Source organism: Fusarium poae, chromosome 4, assembly GCF_019609905.1.
Source record: "Fusarium poae strain DAOMC 252244 chromosome 4, whole genome shotgun sequence".
In the NCBI taxonomy this organism is placed as follows: domain Eukaryota; kingdom Fungi; phylum Ascomycota; class Sordariomycetes; order Hypocreales; family Nectriaceae; genus Fusarium; species Fusarium poae.
In genome coordinates, this window is record NC_058402.1 from 2,302,761 (window position 1) to 2,327,959 (window position 25,199).

Sequence of the window (25,199 nt, forward strand, 5' to 3'; positions counted from 1 at the left end):
TTTGCCCACCCCTGGTTTTTGCCCGGCCAGGGTAATGCCTTAACCCGATTAGTTAAACGTTATATCAATGTATAGATAGGGTGCGCAAAAACCAGGGACGGGCAAGAACCCCCTTCTATGACTTATCAGTTATGTCATTGGATGGAAGATGCCATACATGTTGTCTCTTCTCACCATTTACACAGCTAATAAGTATAAGCCAGTCTGGTCCCTTGGGACTTCCGTCGTCAGCAGAATTACCCGAGGTGCCAAACCGAGGGTGGATGAATCACGGCCCAAAGGGCTTGGCATTGAGAAAACTTCCTGAGCTTGACGATGGACGTAAACCAAATTCAGGATTGGACCGCGAAAGTTTCCACTAATCATTCCGCTTCTTGTGTGCAATCCGTGCAAGTTCCCACATGTCTCTGCAACCCCCACAGACGATCTACGAAGCTAACAAGCTTCCATATCATTTCCACATTATGCCAAGCGTGCCAGAAGCAGGGCTGAATCGGTGGTTGGTAGCAGAGTCTGGCCTCGTCATCGGCTATCGAGCTTAATCCTTTTCTTTTTGCAGGGTCTCTTGTCCGTCTGTGCGCTCCGCTGCAACCGAGCTGTGCATAGGTACTGTAGCATTGGACTCCGTACTATACCTAGGTACTAAGGTACCTTGCTTAGTATGGAGGTATCCGCTGCGCATCCGCAATGCAATAGCAGTACCTAGTTAGTACCGTATCCACAGTACAGTGTAGCAGCAAGGAAAGCATGCCGGACCGACGAGACTTGTAATCATACCTAAGCAGTTAGGATGTTTCCCTTGGTAGGTTAACAATGAATTGATCTTTACCTACCAAGGTACTGCCTGTCTTGTCTGCCTACAGAAATGTTGATGGATGAAGGATAATTTAGAGTTGGGCAAGCACGAGCGGGCCGTGCCCCTTCTGCAGTGTGCAGCAGTGTGCAGGCAGGCAGTAGGCAGGCTGTCAGGGTAGGGCAGGTGCTCAGATTGTTAAACCCGGCCTATTATCAGAGATGAGGAAGGTACATGCGAAATGGCTTGATCGGAAATTCGTATAAGCTTAGATTGTTATATCCGGACTTTACTGCGCACCCAACGGTGAAACTAGGGTACCTACAGTGGGCGCGCAAAAGTTCCGACCTGACCCCAAAAACCTCACCAAAAACCATAACTTTTAACTGCAATTTAAATATACTTATAAAATAGATAGAAATTAAACAAAAATCTAATAAAATAATTTAGCCTTTTATATATATATAAAGATTTTAAAAGAATTTTTATAAAGTTTATTTTAATTTTAAATAAAGGCTTATAAATAAAGAACCACTTTAGAAATAAATCTAGTATAAATTTAATATTAAAATTTACCCCTATTATTTATAAAATTTATAACTATCTCTATAAAGGCTTAAAATAAAAAAGCTCTTTAGAATATAAGATTTTAATTAAGAAACTAATATATAAAAAATACTATATAAATCCTTCTATTTTATAAGTATTTTTTAAAAGGGGTTTAAAAAGTAGGAATTAGTAGTTTTTCGCGGGGAATTTTGAAATAGGTTGGAACTTTTGCACGCAACTGTACTAAGCATCAGGAAAACTAGGTACCTAGGTATCTTAGGGGCATGACAAATACGAAGGATTTTAGAAAAGACAAGATGCATTAGTCGATGTTTTTCTTTTGATCTAGGACCATGTCAGCGATTCCCACATGCACACAGTCTCATCATATCAGGCCATATCATATCATGTCATATCACATCACATCACAAGCAAGATTATGCCTGGATACTTTTTAGGTAGATGAACGCCAAGATTTATTGGCAGTTCTAAATTTGTTGTTAAATAGTTTAGCCTAATAGATAATGACCCATAGTACCCGCGTTTAGAATAGGATTTCAGGGATATAAACGCCAGAAATTGACATGGGACTCGGTTTGTCACATCCCACGCCCGGAACCATTATCAATTCGGACTCAATTTTCAGTTGTGTTTATACCCATACTAGCGATGTAGTATTCTATGGAGTAACAATCGATGGTGATGGCTATATCGGTAACGAGAGATGAGTCTTGGCATCGGAATGTTTACTGATTGGCATGGGGCATCGCACTCCATCTTCACTACAGAGGCACTTACCTCCCAGATAGTATGTACATATGTCGGATGCGTGATTATGACCTAATAATAAATAGGTAGGTAGGTAGGTAGCAGATCTCGCCTCGGTAGCGAGTACGACCATAATGGGGCAAGGTGAGGGTTACACAACATGCTTATAAAACCAACAGTTGTTGGCTAGTTTTACGCAATCGTAAGTTTTACCAAGAAACGGCACACAAGAGTAAAATATTCCATTTGAGAGTCCTGCATACTAGTGAATAAGTTCGACACATCATATTAGTAATAAAAACTAGCTTGTATTCCATGGTAAACAAGTTATGTAAGTTGCAGTTGAAATCAAGCAGCCAAGGCGTCAGTGGAGAAAATCACACATCTTGGCATCCAGACCAACATGTTGTCGAGACAGCTTCTTTTCGGCAACATCCGTGCTGCATACCAGATACTCTCGTTCAATCAAGCGTTTTATATGTGGAGGTCCAAACGGCCCCCTTACGAGAACAAGACAAACACTGCTTATGGATACATCCATTCATCCATCCATCCAATAGTAGAATGATGGTGTGATATGCGACATCGGCATTTAAGCTGCATAAACAAGTGGTGGAGTGAACACGCGAACCAACTGTACTGTATCATTTATCCTGATGCGATTGGGCCTTGTGTTCCCTCTTCTCGAGTTTGTTGCGAAGATGCGCACGCAACGTATCGGCACGATAGAGAACAGCGCTGGCGATTGAGAGGGTCGAGAGAATAACTACCTATTCTACGACAACCGTTGCTACCACGATGTTTCTCATCTGCGGTATTTGCTACATGTCTCATTCATCTACCCAGGCTTGGCTTCCATAACGTTTACTAGGCACAATGTGTCTTGCGAGATTACGATAGGAAGACATGGTTTTAGATCGGTTGTCTTCGAGGCTAGGCTGTGTGTGGGGTGACGAGACAACAGACATTCCTATGTAGTAAATCACTGTATTCTAGATAGTGCAAGCCTCCATATTTTTGTTATTTTCGGACTCCGTGGATCTCACATCATCTGAAGTCTAGATTATTGGATGACTTATTAGTGGCTGTAATTTGGAGGTTTCACCCTGCATATTCAGCTGGTCCTGCAATGGAGCGTTTCTCCCGTGGTTATTGAAACCAGCTGCCCATTATCTGCATTAGAAAAAGCCACGTATTCCCTCGCATTATGACCAGTACATTTTTGGTATCTAATGTCATATTTCCTGCCTGCTCACGATTTACACCATATGCCTCGAGGTGATCCAGACGTACCATATAAAAAAAGACAGGGAGAGCTCTGAGCTTGGACAGGTGGAGTAAATTCATCTTGACCCAAACAGAGATCACCAATCACAGCACAGTGATAGTGGTATCTCAGAGCTTATACCCATCATAGTACAGGTAAGTCTCGTACTGGACCTACTAACGTATTGTTAACTATAAAGCTCTTCGCAGTCGACGGTTCTCGCCTTCAGCTAGGTCTTTATTGAAAGAAAACGATTAATGTGTCTCGTATGCCAAATATGGTAGGCACCGATGACAAGGATGCGCTCCTGTTCGTTACTACACAGCCTGACAGCCAATGTACATGTCCATTCGTTCGACATTTGAATTCAGGGGGTGATAGTGATAGTGGTAGCAGCCAGCCAGCCAGCCAGCCATGGAGCCTGTTTGGTGAATTGAATTTGGGTAGGACGCTGATCGCTTGTGAACCGCTTGTGAACGAGTCTCCCTTTCTCAAGTTTTCGTATATGTACCAAACTTTCAAGGCATCCCTATTCACATTGATATTATATCTCGTACATTTCAGCGGTCTTTGTTTTGTAGGTAGGTCAAGGTGTCTCTGCTTAGTGCTTACATCCATCCATACCTTTCCTCCTTCAAAGGAAGAAAAAGACCCGCCATCATCACGTCTCAGCCCAAATTTGGAGAAGTCAGGAAGCCTCAGCCACACTTCAAAGAGTCCAGACCTAACAACCAATTCGCATCTACAATCTATCACAACAAACTCCCCGACTGCTCGCCTCCCTTTCAACGCATCGTGTCTTTATAACAAGCATTGCTGTGACTCATTAAATTGATATGCTCACTGGCTTCCTTACGTAGAGCGACAAAGCGTCATGGACGCGTCGGTAACCGACGTCCGTCGCTCGAGCATTGAGAAGATGCCCATTCCTCCAACTCCGCCCTTTGACAGCCTACCCGACGAAATCATCGAGCAGTGAGTAGTCCCTGGGCACCTCTACCAGGAGATTTGCTCCCATTATCTATCTGTCTTTGCGCATCGATAATCGATCAGAACATCGATTGTCGAGGCACGACCCCGTATTCTGTTATCATGTGCTAACGCTCGCGCCTCTCAACCAGGATACTCCAACTTGCCGATCCCAACGCTTTCGCGTCCCTCGTACTCCTCAACCGTAAATGGAGAGCGGTTTCTCAGAGAGCTCATCTCTACCGTCACCAACTATCAACATGCCCTTCATACTCAGCGAGCCATCCCGCACTCCCTCCATGCGACGATGACAAACTTCCTGAACTACGCCGCCTATTTGCACGAGAAGTCAAGAGGAACCTTTTCGAGGCATATCTAAGACCCAAGGAAACAACATTCAAACTTATATCAACGTCCATCAGTTCTTCCTCATGTCCGGGAGGCGAGGGTATGCAGTATAGCACCTCTCCCAAAGGGCACCATCTTCTGGCCTATAACTCGGGTAGGATTTACGTGATTGATCTAAGGGGGGACAGCCTCGAAGTGAAAAGGGAGTTCAAGATACTTCGCCGGCCTGTCTCAGCATGTATCAACGATAAAGGCACTCTCCTGGCTGTTTTGTCTACCGAGATGCAGGTTGACCTTTACGACTTACAACAGAGCCCACCCAAAAGAGCGCAGTCTATGATTCTTGACAACACTCCTCGAACCATTGCTCTATCACCGTGCGGATCGGTTCTGGCGGCAGCGTATGAAGGAGGTATTGAGGTATCGTCTTTGAGACCTGAAGCTTTGTCTACTGATCGGAGAGCTGTGAAATGCGATGCCGTCGATGCTCTATCCTTTTCTTTTGACGGAACCCAAATCCTTGGGACAACAATTCATTCTGCACCACCCAGCACTGTCATTATCACGGCACCATACTACGACCCCGGCCCTCACATGTCTGAAGATAACCTGAGCCCCCTATGGACGACATCGATTCTGTTTCCCAACACAAGCCGAGACTGCAGTCACGCTGTTCTGCTTCAGGACGGACACGAAGAGGAAGCGAGTTGGACTTTCACTTATGATCGGAGTTTCGAGACTTTCCGAGCCGTTCGAATCGACGATCTCAGGAATGGGACGACATACTTTACAGGACCAGTACCGAGCGCATCCTCACAAGCCAGTCTTATTCCATCAACGCTTCCAGCTACGACATATCGAGGTGACTTGGTGTCAGTCGGATTCCAAGGAAAGGAGGTCTGGGTTTATGGAGTCCCGGAAGACTTGGATGCAGTCCCAGACAATTCATCCTTGTCAAATGATAGCTCGTCGTCTGGCCTCGGACGGCAAAACAGTGACCGTAGTGGCAATTCGCGGCGGGCATCTACTCGAGCAAGGGACACCGAAGGTGGTCGAGTGCCAAAATGGCAAATGTTGTGCGACAAGCTGAGGAACACCTTTATTTCTGGCTTCAAAGCCGCGGAAGTCACAGACGTGAAGACAGTAAAATGGGTTGCAAATTACGGCAGCTCTTCCACCCAAGAGCGACTGGTAATTACTGCAAGGGGAGTTGGGGCCCCACGACTGGTTACCGAGGAGGAAGACATGGATTTTGTGGATGGGGGTCGGGTTACACTCTTGGATTTTGACTATGGAATTTCCAATGGGGTCAAATCCGAGGTCACTATCGAAGTCGGCACTGTTCACCCCGAGGTGTTGGAGGAAGAACAACGTGACCTTGCGACAGAGGTCGCCATTGTTCGACGGAGGACCGTTGCTCAAAAGCGAGGTGGCCGTGGCGGGTCGTCTTTGCTTCGAGCTGCTACATCTGCTTCACGACCGCCGCGTGTGACTCTTAATGTTCCAGAGGTACCGGGTGCTCCACAAATTGTGCAGAATACACACGATGATGATGATGATGACGACCCTCTACTTCCCCGGAGGATTGGGCTGCCTCCTGCCCAGCCCGCCAGTCGACGAGTAGTCGAGCCTGAAAGTCCTGATGATGGTGAAGATGGGCCGACGATTGAGCAGATGGAGGCGTTGGATGCTCCGTATGCACATGCTAGCCCTCGCTCACAGACAACGCTCCGTCGTGCTGCGACTGCCGCCGCAGTGGATAGATCTCTGCATCCTCGAACAGCAGATGGTCGACGCATCGAGTATCGTCGTGCCGACGGCCGGAGAGAACATCCACACGAGAGTGATGCGGACAATTGGGTGCCTCCCCCACCACCTTATCAAAAAGATGACCCAGGGCCAGATTTGCCAGCTTTCATGCGTGGTCCGTCTGTTGCACCTATAGGACTTGGAGGTGCCCCCTCTCCAGCCCCTATTCCCATACCCCCCATGCCAGCATTGCCAACTCAGACAACAAATGAGTCCTCTGGCAATTCTCAATCTGCCGACTCGAAGAGTGGGAATCAGTCCCAGAGTGTGCCTGCCCATCCTGCAGTGAGCGATTCAAATGCTGTCAGTCGGCCGCAAGCTCTTCAAACAGCCCAGATGAACACAAACTCGTTGCCCCTGCAGGATAGGGATGCTGATCTCTACGACGTAACCCCTCCTGCTTCTCCGCGACCGCCAGTGGCTCAATCCACAGAGGAGACTTCAGAGGCAAGAGCACGGCAGGCATCAGTTTCGTCAGCTGTGTCGGCCATTACATCTACGTCCAGAGCTGTGGTTCCTGCTGATTCCACAAACGAAGATGGTTCACCGTCACCACTACACACGCCACTGCAAACAGACATCTCAGCTTATGACCACTTTGGCCCAGGTCCTCGAGTGCCGGCGGTCAATGTGGAGCCTGCGCCAGTTGCCGCTTCTGTGACCCAACCTGAGGCTGACTTAGCGCCCAGAGTAAGGCGGTTGTCAAACGCTCAAACATGGCCTCGGGTTACAGGCCCTGAGTCTGACCCTATTGTCAACCCGGCAGATGAGTTCCCATTCCCACTGTCAGCACCCGCTGAGCGAACCGCCCAAGATGAGTCCACATCAGGTCTCCCCCCTCTGCCCAGTTCAAGCCAGCTTGCGAGTTTGAGCAAAAGGGTCAGTCAGGGCAATCCTAGACGCTTTTCTGGAGGGTTCCAAGTTCCAAGACGGCCTGTCGGAAGTTTTGATGGCAGTGGATACATATCGAACTCCATGCCCGACTCCATGTCGGCAGGCCCGTCAGGCTCTAGTCATCTTGAACCCGATCAACCTCTTATTATTAGTACTCCTAGAGGTGTGTCGGGCGCTTTTGATTTGCCCAGCCGCCAAACATCTGGCCGGCGGAACGAAACACCCTTGCTAGCTCCTATCCCTCGGCATCCGCGCCCGGTTCCTGGGTCAAACCAGCGGCCGACGGTTGAGCGTCTTGAAACCATCTACAGTATCGCTTCCTCCCATGGAGGTAACCCACCAGTGCTGCCCTTGCCGTTGCCAAACCAGCAAGTGCCGGCGTGGCTAAATGCTCCTCCGGTACCAGTGACAAGAACATCTCCAACAGTAAATCGCAGGCCAAGTCGTGCTGAGCGAAGTGCCGCTAAGAATATCATGGATGCTAAGAAACGGGGCTGGACAGCCAAACCCAAGAAGCAGAAAAAGAAAAAGAAAGCAGCAGATGCCGCAAGCAGTGCTGGGTGGACCGATATATCGATTGGTTCCGGCGAGAAAGAAAAGGAGAAGGACAAGGACAGGAAATGCATCGTCATGTGAGCAGAGATGCATACACAAATTGGTTACATTGAATGAGGACGAACAAGAGATAATAGCCCGGTATTGGCGTCATAAAGGCATGTTTTGGATCTTGATTACTTACGCACACACATACCCAATCGTTACAGTCATTTGTTTTAGTCTTGTCTTTTTGTTTCCTTTGTTCGCAACACTGGCTCTCGTCGGCCTTTGTCAATTGACTCGCCACTTTGTTTACATTGTGTGATGGGCTGGTATAGCGTGCTTTATCATGGTTTGGAGAACATGGGAGTCAACAAAAACGGTGAACGGAACGTGCGACACTGCAGACAGGGCGAGAATTTGAGAAGGGTTATGATAATGGGAACCATTTGGCTTCGAGTTCATATTTATTACTATATATTATCAAACATACACACATCTTTTTGATACTTGCACATCTTTTTGGCCACGGTTTTTGCCAATGTTATTTTGTCTTATTACTTTTATGTACAGTCGGACAAACAAGATGAATGAATATTCGCATATCAATTCAAACTGGGGTAGAGCTCTTTAAACAGACAGGAAAATTCCAAGCATTAGAAACAAAGCAGTAGTTTGGGTTTTTACAGAAACCCAGGGTATAAACAACAGCTATTCCACCCCATATGTGCGACCACAGCGCCAGAGCCAGTCCTGGCGTATCTAGATGTTCATGTTGCCATGTGTACAAAACGAAAGGACCCCATCCTGCGCTGCAGGTGGTGTTGTGTGTAATCTCTATTGGAGATGAGGGGACTCTATAAGACTTGAAGGAAATTGTACGAGTAAATGTGATATCTTTAGATCCTGGGTGTTGTTCCAGGGACATAAGGCTTCCCTCTGCGCACAGCGCCGAGATCGGCTTCGTCCATCAGATCTGTAAAAGTCGTTGCTCGTGTTAATGGACGAGGCTTGACCATGGTGCTTGGATCTGCGAAGATGTCGATGTTCTCAGTGCTCGGCTCACGTTGGAGCTCAGGTTCAGAAGGCTCACGGCTGTAGTACGACGACGCCTTCATAGCGCGGATGGGCGGTAGGCGGACGTTCCCATGGCGGAGAGACTCCTCGTTATCGGGAGGGCTAGGCTGAGCATTGGGAGATGGGTTGGGAGAGTCGAAAGGGTTGGGGATTGAGATGCGGATACGAGGAGGGGGAGGTTGCAAGCGAGTGCTGGCATTGGAAACCTGGCGAGCAGGGACAGGTACTATGCTTGTCCGCTGGGTAGAAGGTGTCTTGAGGATGAAGTCGGCACGGTACGAGTTGGGTTGGCTAATGGGCTCGGAGATGATGTTTCCAAAGGAGACGTCGCTGTTGAGACGTCGACCGTGGCCGTAGATGTGGCCGCCCTTTTCTGAACTTGTTGCCTCGCGCTTGTTTTGTCGGCGGATATAGAGGAATATGACAATAGCGATGATAAGGAGGATAATACAGCCTCCTACTACGCCACCGACAATGGAAGTTGTTGCAGGACCTGAGTTGTCAGACTTGGACTCTCCATCCCCGTCACTCTCGGAGTCTGAGCTGTTGTCTGACCCAGCTCCAACTGCTTCTGTAGGCTCAGCACTCGCGGATGGTGCAGCACTGATTGAGATGGTCTCAACAGCCCCAGTAGCTGTGGTTATAGCACTGGGGACAGGGGTAGAGGTCTCGTTGGGAAGCTCTGCACCCTTTGGAATATCAGACTGGTCGCTGTCGATAACACACTGGTCGTCCTTGCATGAGTATCCAAAGGGACAGCACTTCTTGCCGCATTTCTCAAGGTCAAGATTGAAAACTATTGTCTTGACGGGTGCATTTGGGAATTCTTTCTGGTCCTGACCTCGGATATCGCAGGTGATGGGTTGGATGACATTGCAGGTTTGACCCTCTGGACAGCATACTGCTGTCGTTTTGCCGGCGAGGAGTCGACATGAGTTACCCTTGGGACAGCAGAAGTTTGCAATGTCGCTGTTGCATGAAGTCTGGTCGGCATCGCAAGTATCCTCACGAGCGAAGATGCGAGTAGCTGGTAGAGCGGAGGTTGTGGAGGCACAGATAGCTGTGATGAGTAGAACCCGTAAGGGTATAGGAAGTTGAGCCAAAATCATATTTGGCTTGTTGGTTATGTAAGTGGTTGTTGGTTGTCGTTGTTGCAGTAGTTGCAGTTGATGTTGCAGCGGGTATTAGTATTGTTGTTGGTTCGAGAGTGTGTAAGTGATGCTATAGCATGCAGAGTGAGAAAAAAGATGGGGGTAGCAATGATGAGTTTGTCAAGTCAAACACAACCGGCGCGTATGACAAAGACGGATTGTTGAAACAGCTGAACAAGTGTTTATGTTTGATTGTTTGGTAGAGTAGACAAAAGTGAAGAACTAGAACAGTAAATACAGACGAAGAACAAGAATGCAAAAGAGTAAAAGAGGGAGAACAACGGCAGACAAAGCCAGGTTAGAGACCAGAAACCAGACCAGACCAGACCATGAGGTCACTTCATCTCACCACAATGAATAGTCTTTTTTCTTTCTCTCTTTCCTTGCCGCCTTGCCCGTCGAGGACCATCTCGACCCATTCAACCACGATATTTCAGGCTCGACTGCCGCAGTAAAGGCTGTTGGGCGGTTGGATACAGATGCTGAGAGCCAGTCACAGAGAGTGTCCGGGGCCTGTCGCCCGACAAGCGCTGGGGCGAGGCTATGCACATAGAACGAACTATTAGAAAAGAAAAAAGTACAAGATGGGTCCATCGTTGCCAGATGTTTGACGATAGTGTTGCCATGGTTGAAATAATTGGTCTAAGTGAAGCCAAATGCTGTGGTTGGTTGGAGTCTCAGAAGTTGTTAAGCGCGCGGCGAAACAAGTCGCTGATTGGTTTGGATTCAATTACTGACCGCTAAAGGCCAGTAAATTTCTAGCGGTGGAGGGCCCCTGTCTCGGGCGCTGCAATCAATAGCCAAGCGCTGAAGATGGGCGCGTAGTTTTCTAAACTTGGGTTCAGATCCAATCATATACCTAATCATCGATGAATGACTAAACAAATACAGTACTACATTGGAGGATTAATAGCAGTAGCCTTCTCGGAATTAGGTATAGGTACTAAGGTACAGTTAATAGACCAAAACCATGACTCAATCAATAGGTTGAGTGTAACCTAATTTCGATTCCCTTGCTTCAGCCCAATCCATGATACCTTGCCAGTCATAGCATGAATGACTCTTTGCGTTGCCCAGAAAAAACTGCGATCCATCCGTGTCCAAAAATACGTGCATAGCAGCAGGACTAAGATCCGGACGACATTGAAGACTCTGCCGGATATGGTTCATGCAGTGATAGAGATGATCCATTGCAGCAGCGTCAAAGGAACTCTCCATACTCATTCCTTTGCCGTGTCTCTTCTTCTTCTTCATATGACCTCCTCCGTAATAGTCTTTGTCGATGTGTCTTCGCACCATGTTTAGACAATGCAGATTGTGAAACACGTCGAGGGCGCCATAGTATTTACCAGTGGCTGGGTGTTTGTCTGTTGACGCAAACGACAGAGCTGGGTTGTTCGCTATCTCTTCATCACTGACAGCAGGATATTGGTAGCGGAGGAGCTTTTCCCACGCTGCATCGATTGCTGGACTTGGAGCACCAAAGTATTGAGGTAGCGAAGGATCCATCTCTCGATAGACTTGGTGACTGGTTGTGTTGTAGCGCAACAAGTCATCAAAGTTGGTTGTCTTCATCTTCAGCGGTACTGGTTCTTTCGAAACTAATACAACAATTAATCAACGGCCTGACTTGGAATCATGAGATAGACACATACCAAAATCTGCAGGATATTTGTTGCTCTCGCACCTCTCAACCATATCTCGAGTTCTATACCAAGTTCCTGATATCGCAGCAATCCAGACGACGTTTGACATAATCACAAGCATGATCAACAATGTCTTTGTGCATAGTTCTTTGCGTTTGCCCTCCCGTGGTTGTTCTGAAATGAGCCCAATGCTGGCCTCGTTGTAATCAGCACCATCATTGTCGTCGCTGCTGGCTCGGCCTGTTCTTGGATCTTGATCATGTGCCATTATTGCATAGGAATATTTCAAATTGGAGTATCCATCTGTTGAACATGGCTCGATCTACCTAAAACGTTTATATAAGAGGGGCGTTGCCGTTTCATCCGATATAGAGCGCCGTTGACGTCGTCTTTAACTTTAACATACGGACAAGATTATATGAGAACTGTTGAGAGTTGATGTTGTGTACATCGAGCTCAGTCATCTTGTTATAGGATGCCACTTGCATTGAGATAGCTGTACACCAAGACAAGATCATATAAGTAAGGCTTCCCGTGTAAGAGACAACAAGACCAAAGAACGGGTATGATGTTCGATTGCAAACTGGATGTTGATGACAATGGTGCTTGTTTATTTTGTCACCCGGATCCAAGCTTTAAAGCCAAGCTAACTAAGACACTCACTCAACAACTACGTCAAGGGCTATCTATGCCCGTCTAAAGCCACTTGTTCAACAGCTGTCTCTGATCTATCTAATCCTGGTTGCGGGCTGCCTCTTTGTCATTCTTCTACTCTGACGTGTAGTGAAGCAATCCAGGATGAAGTCTTGGAATTATCACGTGTAAAAAGGCAAGGTTTGAACAACATATTCTGAAACTAGTATCAAGAATACAAAGGCCAATCAATGAATCAATGACCCTGGCCTTTACATGTCACGAGAACAAATAACCAATGCGTTGTCTTGTCCAGCATTTCCTTGTCTCCATACTTGATTGATAATTGATATAGGTATCCCTCGAAGTCTAATGTGAAATCGATAGATATAGCTTTATTATGAAAAATAGGGCTCTTAGAGTAACCTTAATCTTATATAAATATAAAAGTAATACTTACTATATAACCTATTTATCTTTCCTTTAATATAAAGATATTAAAAGATTACTTTTAAACCCTTTAAATATAAAAAACTAAGTATTTACTTATTAATTAATTTACCTAGACTTTAATCCTTATTATTAATTAACTTTAGCTATAATAATAAAATAATAAATAAATTAAAACCTACTATATATAAAAGCTTATAAAGGTTTTATTATTATTACTATAAATAAAGGTTAATTTATTTTAATTATATTATTTATTTAATTATTAATATAATTATAAATAATAATAGTATTTATATAGAGGTAAAAGCTATAGTAAATATTAATAAGTTTAATATTATTTAGCTAATTAAAATAGCCTTTTTTAATTATTATTTAATTAAGCTAATTAAATTTATTAATTTAATTAAAAAAGCTAAAAAAAATAAGATATTAATTAATTAACTAAAGATTAAAAAAGAAGCTTTTAAAACCCTAGATAGGGCCTTTAGTAATAATAAATATCTATTTTATTAATAAAAAGAATTCTTAAAGGCCTTAAAAGATAGATTATATATAGCCTAGCTTAAAAATATATAATAAGAGGCTATAGTAATAGTTAAGATACTACTATAACTAAAGATAGGAATTTAAAAAGGTCAGTTAGGTAATTTTATAGGTTAATTAAAGGAAGGTTTTGTAGATTATATAAGGTTTCGGTTACTCTGTGTGAGCAATAAACAAGTAATCGCACCTTGTCTCCATACAGCAACTCAACTGCAGACCCCTACTAGAACTCAAATGACTCACTAGGAGGTACCTAAGTAGTTATAGAGGGTTATAGGGGACCCTATATTCACTGATTTATGGATTGATGCTCTTTTTTTCGTTTATTCCCGCAGCTTGGCCTATTCTACCCATGTCGCTTTGTGGTTTGTCTGCCCGATCATCCACGTCCCTTGTATATTCATTCGCTAAAAACATACATCCCTGTCGCGTTACTTTGGGCCGTCGACTCCTCCCTCTCGCAGAAATGCATCTCGCAAATCCCAGATCCCTTCTAGACCAAGTTAGACCTCGGCAGAGGCAAAACTGAGTCCACGCCTGATGATACCTGCGATAATATGTATGCGAAAAATTGCTGGAAAAACCTGAGGGGGGCGTGTAAGTCACCAGAGCCAATTACTCTACGCACTGTCCCAAAGCCCTGAAATCGCCAGCAGAAGCGTATTCGCTTTTTCGCCTTCTCCCCTCTCTTTCTCTCTTTTCCTTTTGACTGCTTGCATGCAGTTCTCGGGAATAGGTTAACAAGAGTGGACTACGTGTTTCTTTCTCGATTGGTTCCGTCGCTGCGTTGCTGTGTTGGTTCCTATCTGTGGTTTCTCGTTATAATGCACTGCAACAGCAGCATTGGGCAGACGGCCCAAGTATGAGAAGCTGCATGTGTTGGACTCTGTTAAACAAAGTGAGGCTTTTCTGTAGATGGCTCATAGGTTCATATAGATAACGAAGTTATTTCCACATTGTATACTCGCACTGCATTTACATTTGCATTTGCATGGCATAGCATGGCATAGCATGGCATAGCATAGCATAGCATAACATTGCATACGGCAATGCTCTCTTTGCATCCGCTACAAGGGGAAAATGAAGAAGGCCTCAATTCAAAAGCACGTGCGTGTTGCTTAATTCATTGCGGTACCTGTAAAAAACACCTGCATTATACTGCAGTGCGTGCGAGGCCGCATCTCGTAAACCCCCCTCAATCATACCCTCCTCAACGCATCCCCCACAGAACAAAGATGCACCATCTCCTCTTCCCCGGCTCTTTTGTGGTGTGATGATGCTGACTTGCCAGGGAACAAGGATTTCACAAGTAAGCACAGAACAAAAAGAACCATCGAATGTGGTCAGTATCATCTAATCAGAGCGAGGCATTAATTCCTATTCCAGCCGTGCCTCTCGGTCTTGGAATCCCTTTTTAGGATACTTGCAGCCCGACCTCAAAAGGCTCCTCACATATGGAGTGATGTTACTCATCAGGTTATTATCACATTTCGCTCGCAGTAGGGAATGCCAAATGTAGCAGCAATATGCTTTGTCTCATTGTTAACCTTGATCTTAGCAAGGTATTGGATATCGTATACCACCCTCTTCATGAAACATCCTGTCTGGGAGCTAGCCCATGTCCAGCTTCCCAGAGCCTCTCTTTTCGTATCATCGTCATCCCATCCCATCCTACATGGCGTCCATTTCCTGTCATGCACCATGTCTCTCCCTATACCATTGCCCGCTTGGTATCATGATAAAAACAAAAAACAGCAACGAATGTTTCCGAGTCTCAAATTACTCGGCCGTTCACATCCAATAGACTAACATATAACACGGCATCCTGCTGCCGCCCCATTTGTTCCTGCATATGGTCATGACTCTCTTTCTCATGCTTCTTCTCCGCCCGCTAATCATCCAATGCATGTCCGTAACGCCTCGTCCCCTCCAATCAAACTGTATTCAAATGTGTCGAGATAAGTGGTGTGTCCAAGTGTCGCTCTTTGTACTCCACTTCCATCTCAAAACGCCTTGCGGCTTCCTCTAGTAACCCATCCCAGTAGGTATCATGGTATATGAAGTGAATAATAAAAAAGTAAAGAAAGAAAGAGACGTCTCTGCCCTTTCGGGACAACAGACAAGAAAATGAAAGGTCAAGTCTGTCCTCGACGGCTGGCAAATGCCTGCTTCGCCTGATGAGGTGACCCTGGCTGCCTTCATGGAGTTAAAGGGTAAGGTTAGATTAGGTCTTGATGGTTTCACCCAGCATTGCTCCTACTACCCCTCGTAGGCCAGCCAAAAGAAAAAAGGTTTGGCAGAAGCAATGCTTAGATCAACAAAAAGTCCCATCTCTTGGATTCCATGACATCCCGCCAGTGGATGTGCAGCTGGGCCGCCTCAGTCGTCGATCCGGGTGTGGCAACACCCGCGAGACTGTCATTTTGAGCCCATACCTCATGCAAGAGGGTGGAAACACGTCCCATGGTGCCGAATCGAGCAGAGTCGCCAAGCTGGGCAAGGCGGTCCTCGAAGAAAGCTCGGAATGTGCTACCAGGGACGCTGGTGGAACCGCCAATGAGGTAGACCCAAGCCAGGTTGCGGTCAAATCCATTAGGTCCCGAGGGAATGTGCTGAAGCACGTTTGTGAGCTTCTCAACCAATCCCATGGTGGAAGGTTGTCGGGGGTTGAAGCCAGGGACCAAGCTGCAGAGGTAAATGCGTGCAGCGATACGGAAGGCCATGGTCATGTTCTTGGAGAGCTGCTTAGGCGAAAGGCTGCCGTTGGCGTTGAAGGGCATCTTGGGACCCGCATCACCCATCTCAGTCAAGCTGATTTGCTCGCCGAGGGCAGATACGTGCTGGCAGAGGGTGAAGTCATCCATGCCGTCCTTCTTGAGGGACTCAAGGCAGGCAATCTCAGAGATGAGGTACATAACCCGGTCATCACATCCCATAAGCTCGCGCAGGCCAAGGCTGGGGTTGAATTGAGAAAGGTGCTTCTCGCGATAAGTGTGGGCAAATGTTGGTGATCGACCCTTCATGGTAGCGCCAAGGATGTCAATCCATGCAGAGAGAGACATGTTGAAGGGGGTCTGCATAGAAGCGCGGGTAGGATCAGTGACCATGCCATGAAGATCAAGCTTCTGCACCAGGCTGATAGCAGCCTGGAAGTGCTGGTGCCAAGGGATGTCCAGCAAGCCATCATCATATCGGCCGACGACAGACTGGAAAAAGATGAGACCAAGAGTAGCCTCGAGAATCTGCTGGTGGTTCTCGTCCTTCTTGAGTGCCTCGCAAAGGGCCCAGATAGTAGCATAGCGGTGTCGCATAATGTCGTTGTCAAGGTCCTCGGTGGGAGAGTTGGTGTGCGACTTGAGGTGCTGGGCAGCAACACTCAGGCAGCAGTGAAGGTAGGCACTGTTGGATTGAAGAGCGGGAAGAACGAGGTCAGAACCGACTGAGCAGTGCTGGTTGGACTCGAGAATAGGGAAGATTGTTGGTAGCACGAATTGGATAAAGTGATCCAATAGGCTCTGGTCGTTCTCATCAAGCTCGAGCTGAATCTGCCTCGACTCTGTTGATGGACCGTGTGAAAAGTCGAAGAAGTTGCAGTTGAGGGTCTCTTCTGACAGGGATTGCTTGCGCTCTTGGAAGACCTGCTCAGCCCACTCGCCATCCAAAGGACCATGAGGGAGGACAGTGCCAGCAGGAGGAGGAGTGTGGTAAGTGCTAAAGGTGGAGATGTGAGATTCGCGAACTGTAGGGACATCGTTGACAAACATTTGTCGCTCTGTCTTGACATCGATCTCATATGGTGAATAGCTTCCGAACATGAACTCGGGGTGCATTGGCGCACCAAAGCCATACTCGTTACCGCTTGGGGGGCTGTTGAAGTTGAAAGCGCCCGGAAATTGTGAGTCGATGGAAGCAGATCTTGTGCGGTCGAGGGGATCTGTGAAGGTAGCTGATGTGGGAAGGGAGTGGGTGAGGCCAGGAGGAGAGCTGGTGACAGAGTTCTGGATGTTGTGGGATGACTTTTCAGAGAGCTTCTTGCGCTTGATGATCATCTTGATGTCCTCCTTGTGCTTCCTTCGCATATCATTGTTGCTCCACCACATGGGTCGCTTATACTCGCATTGCAAGCCGAGATGCTTGCAGGCTGTGCACATGGGGGTTCCCTCGTCGCATTTCTTGCGTCGCAAACGGCAAGTATAGCAACCTATGTAAGTGAAATGTTAGCTCAAGTTCTTTTTTTTTGTTTTCATTGTGATTAATGGTTATTGAGCGTACCTGTTCTTGAACGACGGTGCATCTGAGTCTTTGTCTTTGGCTTGCCATTGTTGACTTTTGAGGCCGGCTTGGCCTTTGTTGACTGAGATACAGTCATGTTGACGGTGTTCTCGGAAGCTCGCGAGACGCCTTTGCGATGATCGGGGGGCAGCGTAGACATTTGTAGGCTGCGATGCTGGTCCGTAGAGTATTGGCGTGCTAGGGGACCAGGATGGGGTGTGTGATGTACAAGGGGGGAGTGGGACTGTGCAATCAGGGACCACTTGCGCACTGTACTTGACTCTGGTGTGGAGTCGATCGCTCGAAAGGCTGAGTAGACGAGAGGAGCAAAATTCCCAGAGCCAAGAGGTTGGGCGTTGAGAAACGTGACCGGGGGGGATATCGAATCCGAGTTTGTATGTTCCGTTTCAACAAGTCGAGAATTAAATTAGCGTATGTCTTTTTGTATCGGTCAGGATCAGTATGGATCTCTGAGCGAAATTTGTGGGCAGTCGTGTAAGTGGCAGCCAGGCCAACTTTATCAAAGCACAACTGTGATTGTTCGTTTCGTCCGTCCGTTCGGAAATTGTCTAAAGATTGACTGGTTCAAAGCAAGTCCGGCTTGCTCTTCACTGGAGATTGTTTGCAACAACAAAGATGTAGGAGTAGAAGGTGGTTGAGGGGGGGCGGTAAGAGAGGAATGGAAAGGGGATCAAGAGAGCCTTTGGCGACACTTGGGATCTCTGAACACAACACGATGAAGAAAGAGGGTTAAATTCTTGGGCGGCTGCTGGAGGGCTAAATCCTTATATTTTGGCCGCTTCTCTCGCGGCCCTTCACACGTCGATTCGATCATGACTTCCCATCGATGTGTTGCTATTTTTGCATCATGCACAACGAGTCTGCCATGGCACCAAAAGCCAGCGACTGCGCTTAGAGAAGCCAATGAGAAGAGTCGGTCAAAGATAGTCTCTCTGTGTCCATCAGATCTCCACTCTAGGAATAGATGTGCACAAGACGGCATAGGGCGAGCAGGGATTCTGCAGTCCAAAGAGGAAAGTCGCGCATGGTGTGCCCATCCAGTTGTCCATGGCCATGGCAAGCAGCCACTCTGCTTGCACCAAGAGCTCATCGAAGAGGGGGGTTGGATCCCATTACAATCTAGCTCCTCACGGGAGAACATGCGAGGCGGAGAGCTTTGACTTTCTGATTTGATTTGAGGCCATCCACTTGACCAAGACATTGACTAGAGGCAGATCATCCCCAGTTCAACTACCTACCATCCAATATATCCATATCCGTAATTAGGTCGAAATCTCTTTTGGTATATTAGACTGTATCTTGAGTAGTTGGCCTTTTGCAACATGTATCCGAATCTTTGTAGATCCAGATTTCATGCAGCCGATCTGTGTTGTAGTCAGTATGGGCCGCTTCCTGACCACTACCAATATTTGGTTCTAAACCGAGAAGCAGTAACACCCACCATGGTACTGATAAAGAAGCTCACCGGACTATCGCACATGCATATGCGCAGAGTACACCGGAGAGGGGAAATGCCAAAAGTGGCACAAGGATTCGTCCACTAGCTCGCATCCTCTATCAAGGTCCGTAGCATGAACGGCCGAACGGGGCAGGGTCGTTCCATGCTCAACTGCCAGAGCTTGTACTGTGCTAGTCTGAAAAGTTTATTCGGTCGCATTTAAGATGGGTTCATTAAACAGTCGCAATTAGTGTAGCCATGGGCCGTTGAGCAAATTCACACCTTGCGAGTCACGGTTCACGCTTTGAGTCTTGGAACTCGAAGGTGATCCACGACGGGCTGGGATTTGTCGGGCTCTAGGACATAACTGACATAGATTGACAGTAATGAAATGCCTTATTGGGTGCCTAGATGATTTTTGACGAATAGAATGGTCAAAGAGGCGGTCAACAATGGGATTGGTCGAGCGGCAAAAGACCTCATGGATGCAGCAGACCTGCAAGTGGCTGCCCGTAGCCGGGTCGAGAAGCCCCATAGACAGCGTATCAAATTCCTCTCAACACAAAGTCTCCAGTTCGATAGCACGCCGACATGGTTAGGTAGGACATGTATCGTGAATTAGGGACCGGGGGTCAGGTCAGTGACGTCTGGCAGCGCGGGGGTGATCGTGGGTCTCGAAAGATATTCCGTAATTCGAGGTCACGAGTGTTGAAAGGGATCTTGCATTGCAGCTTTGAGCGAGGAACTGGTTCAGACGCGCATTGGCATGTCTTGATGGGTTCTCAGCTCGTCCCAATAATATTGACGGGGTTATCCTTGACTGAGACAAGTATTGTATCCTGATGGATAAGTCCACAATAGAAAGTGTCAAAAAGGAAAGAAAAAGGCTTTCAAAAATCATGCAGCGCATTTTGCAGTCGATACTCAGAATCCTGCTGTGCACCGTATTGTTGGCATGTACCCGACCCTCAACGATAATTGTGGATATGACAAGGCATTGTCTATTATTACCTACGCTGCTGTCGACGTGAGCGCTGTATTGTAGGTGTTGTACAGCGCCGTACTCGGGCTCGGAGTCAAGAAAAACAGCGAAAGGGTTTGCAGCAAAAAATTGCTGATCTCGCACCCAAATCCCTCCCCTGTTTTTTCCTGGCCCCTAGCTCGTCTAACTACTCGTCAGGGTACATACGAGTGCCTTGAGGTGGTTGAAGAGTTCTGCTGGGACTAAGTCAGGTCGCATTGATTTCTGCTGTCACTTGGTGGGAAAAAAAGAATCGGTCTGCTGAACTGGCCGAGCAAGGAGCCTTGTTAGCCATGTAACTGTTGTGTAGTGTCGTTGGAGAAAGAGCGTTTCTGGTCCGTGATTCGACAGACGAGGGTGACACGTTTGCATTAGTGCGTGATGGGACGGGACCAACCGATGAGGAGCTCCTGCCGCGGAGCAGGGGTAAGATTGTACTCCAATCCCGAATCATGTTAGCGGCCATGCGCCTGTACCCCGGCCTCAGATCTGGATTGGCCCTGGGCCGCAGCGAGCTTGACAGGGGACATTTGTAGCTTGGACAAATCAGATGTCAGAAGACGATAATCTCTGCCTTCTTCTTCTAGGACCGTTCCAGGGGCTACCCTGTCCTGTCCTAGCGCAAGACCCTGACCCTGACACTATCCTAGTTCTTCAAAGTGATCAACAAAACACCGAGCCGAGCGGGGAAACTCGACAGCCTTGGGCTAGAGATGATGTGATAAGCGGACCATGACGGGCAATAACGGCCTACGTAGGTGCGGATACTTGCTTGCTTGCACAGGGTCTTCTCGATGCTTTGATCAAGTGTTGATCCTAGGAAAAGGAAGTTGTTGAGGTGTCAACTATGTCATTGTTGGTTGTTGAACGGTGGTGGTAGGACAAGAGATCCAATATCAATCTTATCTAGAGTTTGCTTAAATTTGCGGAGGAGGCTGACACTGCAGAAAACAACAGTCAGACCATCAGCGTCCCTCTTCCAATTCCAGCTAGCTTTGATACATACCTTCACAACTACCAACCATCTCGAGACCCTCCTACACCACCATTCAAGGATAAGTACATATGCAAGGCCATATAATTGAAGGTTGAGCCGGATCATCAATTGCGCATGACAAGGTACATTAGCCTATCTTGATGGTCGTCACGTCTCCTCCGACTGTGACCTATCTCAACTCACAACTGATCAACTTATACACGGTGCACTTCACAATAGCATTGTCCATAATTCTTGGTCTAATTGAGTTAGCCAAAAGAAACACGGGCCATTTGAAAACTCTTTGAGCCTCCCAGTCTAGTTAACATTGATCCATATCTCAGCATCTTATTCACGAAAGGTCGCTCGTCCCGTGAGGATCACACTATCGTCTGTCAAGTTGAGTATAGCCAGTCCAACTCCAGTCTAGGTCGAAGTCATGGATATATAGCTCCCCCGCCAATGCGAGTCATTGATATCGTCCCCGCTCGCTACTGTACAATTTAAGCACTGCCGGTCGGTTCCGTTTGTTGGTCGTTCTGGTAGTCTGTTCGTTCCGCAGTATCCCTGATCCTTGCTCCCTGCTCCATGGTCCATTCTTCGATAAACCAACTTGAACTCGACTGAACCGACTCTTCGTCGGGCCCAGGACCCGTCTGAGCCGGAGACTTTGGCCCTTCGCTCCTATTTTAACATTTAGCCCCTCATCTTCTCTTTTCGGTCATAAAATATGGGCTAAATAGCGGCGCTTAATCATGTTACCTCAGCAAGTGCACCACCACCCGAGCGCTAGCAGATCCCATCACATCTTGTCACATCCTAATAACTAACTACCCTAGTGGGTAGCAGAAAAAATGTCCTCCTAAGTCATAGGTTACAAAAACAAGTAGTCTAGGAGCTATAGTCTAAAGAGCATAAAGTGGCCCACTGATTTCGTCTCTTTGGCTTACAGCGGCCAATTTTTCTGATACCCTGAGGCTACCTAACTACCTTGTCTCAACTTTGACGTCTATTTTTAATTTAGCCCTCATTACTTGCAGCATTTCGGCATAATTTGGTCATGATCTTGATCATATGCGAACAAAATTTCCACTGACTTGGGCTAATTATGGAACAATCTTTTCGCACTAACGTCAAGTTCGCCTCACTACAGTTTGTCCCCTATTGTTCAGCTCCTCAACAGCCTGGTTCTTGTTGACTTGGAGATCTGCCTCTTATTGCCTACCCTAATGCTTCCTGTTTATCAATATCTTGGTTTTTCTCCGGATGTTCAGTCTTCCGCAATCTAATTGCCTGGCACGTTAATCAACTTCCCATTGTTCACGGACATTTTAACATTTTGATCAGCAACCAACGTGGTAATCACAACCTTCAATGTAACCGAATTGTGGTACTTTGTGCAAACATCATCATAACTCTATGTTTATCGGAATGGGTCCCAATTTCCCATGAGCCAGCAATGTTTCTTTCTACCTGACTCGATTGTCTGTCTACCCTGTCGGCTTGGACCACAATTCGCGGCCGACCTCAAATGTCACAGTTCAGCCCTGGCTTGATATCACTCAACCCTCACCCACCATCACAACGCGGTCCATCTCGATGTGACGGGGCGAAGGTTTTGTCCGGTCAAAAGTCTCATCCATGTGTCTGTTCACGTAGACAGTCTAGCCTTGTGTGGCTGAAGAAACTTTTGTTTTGTGCCCAAAATTGAGTTTGGTGCCTTGAATCTTCACTGTGTGTTGGTTGCTCTGACTTGCACACCACTATAAACGTTTGTGGGCCTTTCCGTAGCCGTTGAAGGGTCCGCGGATAGAACTTACTGTCCCTGGCGGCGGGCCGGTCCAAACTTTGACGGGAGTTAAACGCATATCCAGGATCATCAAGAATCTCGGTTCAGGCTGAACTTTATTGCACGATTGATGACCTGGACCAGAAAATTCTTCCGAAATCATGGCAACAGAAAGATAAGCAAGTTACGAGAATGACATGATCAACATAAGCCGAGTAAAGGTTAAAATCAATACAGTAGATCGAGGCTCCAGCTGGCAAGGGCCCTTGTTCCTCTGTCAAGGAAGACGAGCCATTTCAGCATTCAGACGAAGAGGAGAAAAAAAAAAGCCTCCGGGCTAGCTGCCAAGACTCATCAGATAAGCCTGGTCGAAAAAGAAATATTGTACTACTTTGAGGTGGGGGAGCATATGCAGACCTCCATGGCTTTGCTCACATCCACATTCCGATTTTTGTCTATCGTTTTCCCCCGCCCGGGTTCCCTGTCATAGCTCCAAATACGGAATTTCGCTCGTTGGACATGGTTCCGCTGCTCAAATGTCTCTTCAAAGCTCCAGAAGCTCACCCATAATGCGACCTGTGATTTCGCCATCCACAGTGGTGAAGAAGGTCGCATTAGTCTAACATCATGTGAGATTGTGCAGAAGTGAGCTTTGGATGACAGATTGGTTGATCTGTGGGATCTGATGTGTGCCGAAACCGTTAATGAGCAGAAGTGGATAGACCAAGAGGGTGAGGAAAAGGCAGAGGGCTGGAGGGATTGGTGCAGACCGGGATTAGAAGGGCACATGCACACTGTGATGTGATGCCGGGGGGGTTGCATGACAAAAATGAGAACCGAGAACTCAGATATGACGTTTTGAGTCGACTGCCGTATTTGTCGGATGCTTTCTAGACTGCTCACTGTGTATAGTATGTATGCAGACGATGATGGATGACACCTCGGATTTGCTATTCGAAGTTGACAATTCGTACTATAGTAATCGATCTCGTGCGTATTGACTAGGGACTCGGATAATGCCCAACTTGACTGCCTAGCATTTTTCATCACCTGCATTTAATCCTCGTCGTCAAGTTTCTCACTAAGCAGCTACCCGTCATGTACTGCTAGACAGCGCTTTTGTCCGCAGGTGTGCCATTTTCTATTCGGCTTCCAGCCTTCTGGTCGGCCGCTCTCTAATTTATGAAGCCATCCTACCATCCAACTAAATCCGGGGGAGCTGATAAAAGCAACTCCATACTGAGACACCATGATGGCTGTGTAAGACATTGTTGTGGTGTTTGGCTATCCGGATTCCTGAATGAATGTCTCGAATCTTCAAGTTCACGACAGCTATCGTCGTCGTCACCGGTATGGGATATGGCGTTGTGGAAGTGGGCAGAACAGTCGGTGAGTGTCGACAAAGACGAGTCTTGCCTCAAAAGACCACGGTCTGATCCTCAATGCAAGGCATCCTCACTTGAAGGCTGGACGGGCATGCGAAGCAAAGCGGGAACGAAACATTAGCCCACACTGGCGTATGTAAGGATCTAAAGCCACTATTGTTTGATGTATGTGTGTTTGTTTCCCGAAGTCCGTCGGGTCAAGCCTAGTAGAGTAGCTATCACTGTCGCATTCGACTGAGAAATTGGTAAAAAGAACAAGACTTCAATACTGGGTACTGACAAGGGCATCAGCAAGGGTTGAGTGACAGATGAGAGCGCACAGACAAAGAATCCTTACCGTCAAGCTTAGAGGAGGATCGGCTATAGCCCCGCATAATTACGATTGACGGACGCGAGGCCAATCGATGTCGCTATGTGAGATAATCAAAGGCTATTGGGTCTCAGAAGAAATTATCCATCATGGGCTCTGGGTACCAGGGCGACATCTTGGATGGCATCATGACTAGAATCATGCTATCGTCAATTAGGCGAAGCAATTCAAGACATTGAATGCTTGTAAGTTAATTACCAGGTAAGAGAACACCATGACTCCAGAGTCTCGATCACACGTCAGCAGATGTTCTGTACCCATGTAAGTGAAGCTGCTAGTAGCCGAGAATTGATGTTGTAGAGCAATAATTCTGGCAGGATTACCCTACAGCAAGAATTAAAAAAAAAAAAAAAAAAGGAAGTTGAGTTGTAAGATGGCTTGTCGTACTTGCCAAACCTACGCCTCATGGCTTCATATCCAAAGGGCAGGTACTAACTTGGTGGTACCACTTTCTCATGGAATGCTGTCACTGTGCGACAATGTTTGGAAG

General features: G+C 46.9%; 4 protein-coding genes across 4 annotated transcripts; 1 reads left to right on the plus strand and 3 right to left on the minus strand.

Moving 5' to 3' along the window:
• Positions 1–4,251: 4,251 nt before the first annotated feature.
• FPOAC1_010827 (uncharacterized protein) lies at positions 4,252–8,033 on the plus strand (the record flags this gene model as incomplete). The annotated part of the gene is made up of 2 exons (XM_044855215.1): positions 4,252–4,352; positions 4,499–8,033. 2 exons carry the CDS (start codon positions 4,252–4,254, stop codon positions 8,031–8,033), a joined length of 3,636 nt encoding a protein of 1,211 aa, XP_044702528.1.
• Positions 8,034–8,833: 800 nt separating this feature from the next.
• Positions 8,834–10,120, minus strand: FPOAC1_010828 (uncharacterized protein; the record flags this gene model as incomplete). The annotated part of the gene is made up of 1 exon (XM_044855216.1): positions 8,834–10,120. One exon carries the CDS (start codon positions 10,118–10,120, stop codon positions 8,834–8,836), a length of 1,287 nt encoding a protein of 428 aa, XP_044702529.1.
• A 1,017-nt stretch (positions 10,121–11,137) lies between these two features.
• Positions 11,138–12,076, minus strand: FPOAC1_010829 (uncharacterized protein; the record flags this gene model as incomplete). Its single annotated transcript, XM_044855217.1, has 2 exons — positions 11,138–11,763; positions 11,818–12,076. 2 exons carry the CDS (start codon positions 12,074–12,076, stop codon positions 11,138–11,140), a joined length of 885 nt encoding a protein of 294 aa, XP_044702530.1.
• Positions 12,077–15,746: 3,670 nt separating this feature from the next.
• ADV1 (Transcriptional regulatory protein pro1) lies at positions 15,747–17,869 on the minus strand (the record flags this gene model as incomplete). Its single annotated transcript, XM_044855218.1, has 2 exons — positions 15,747–17,638; positions 17,710–17,869. The coding sequence occupies 2 exons, from the start codon at positions 17,867–17,869 to the stop codon at positions 15,747–15,749; spliced, it is 2,052 nt and encodes a 683-aa protein (XP_044702531.1).
• Between the last annotated feature and the right edge of the window lie 7,330 nt (positions 17,870–25,199).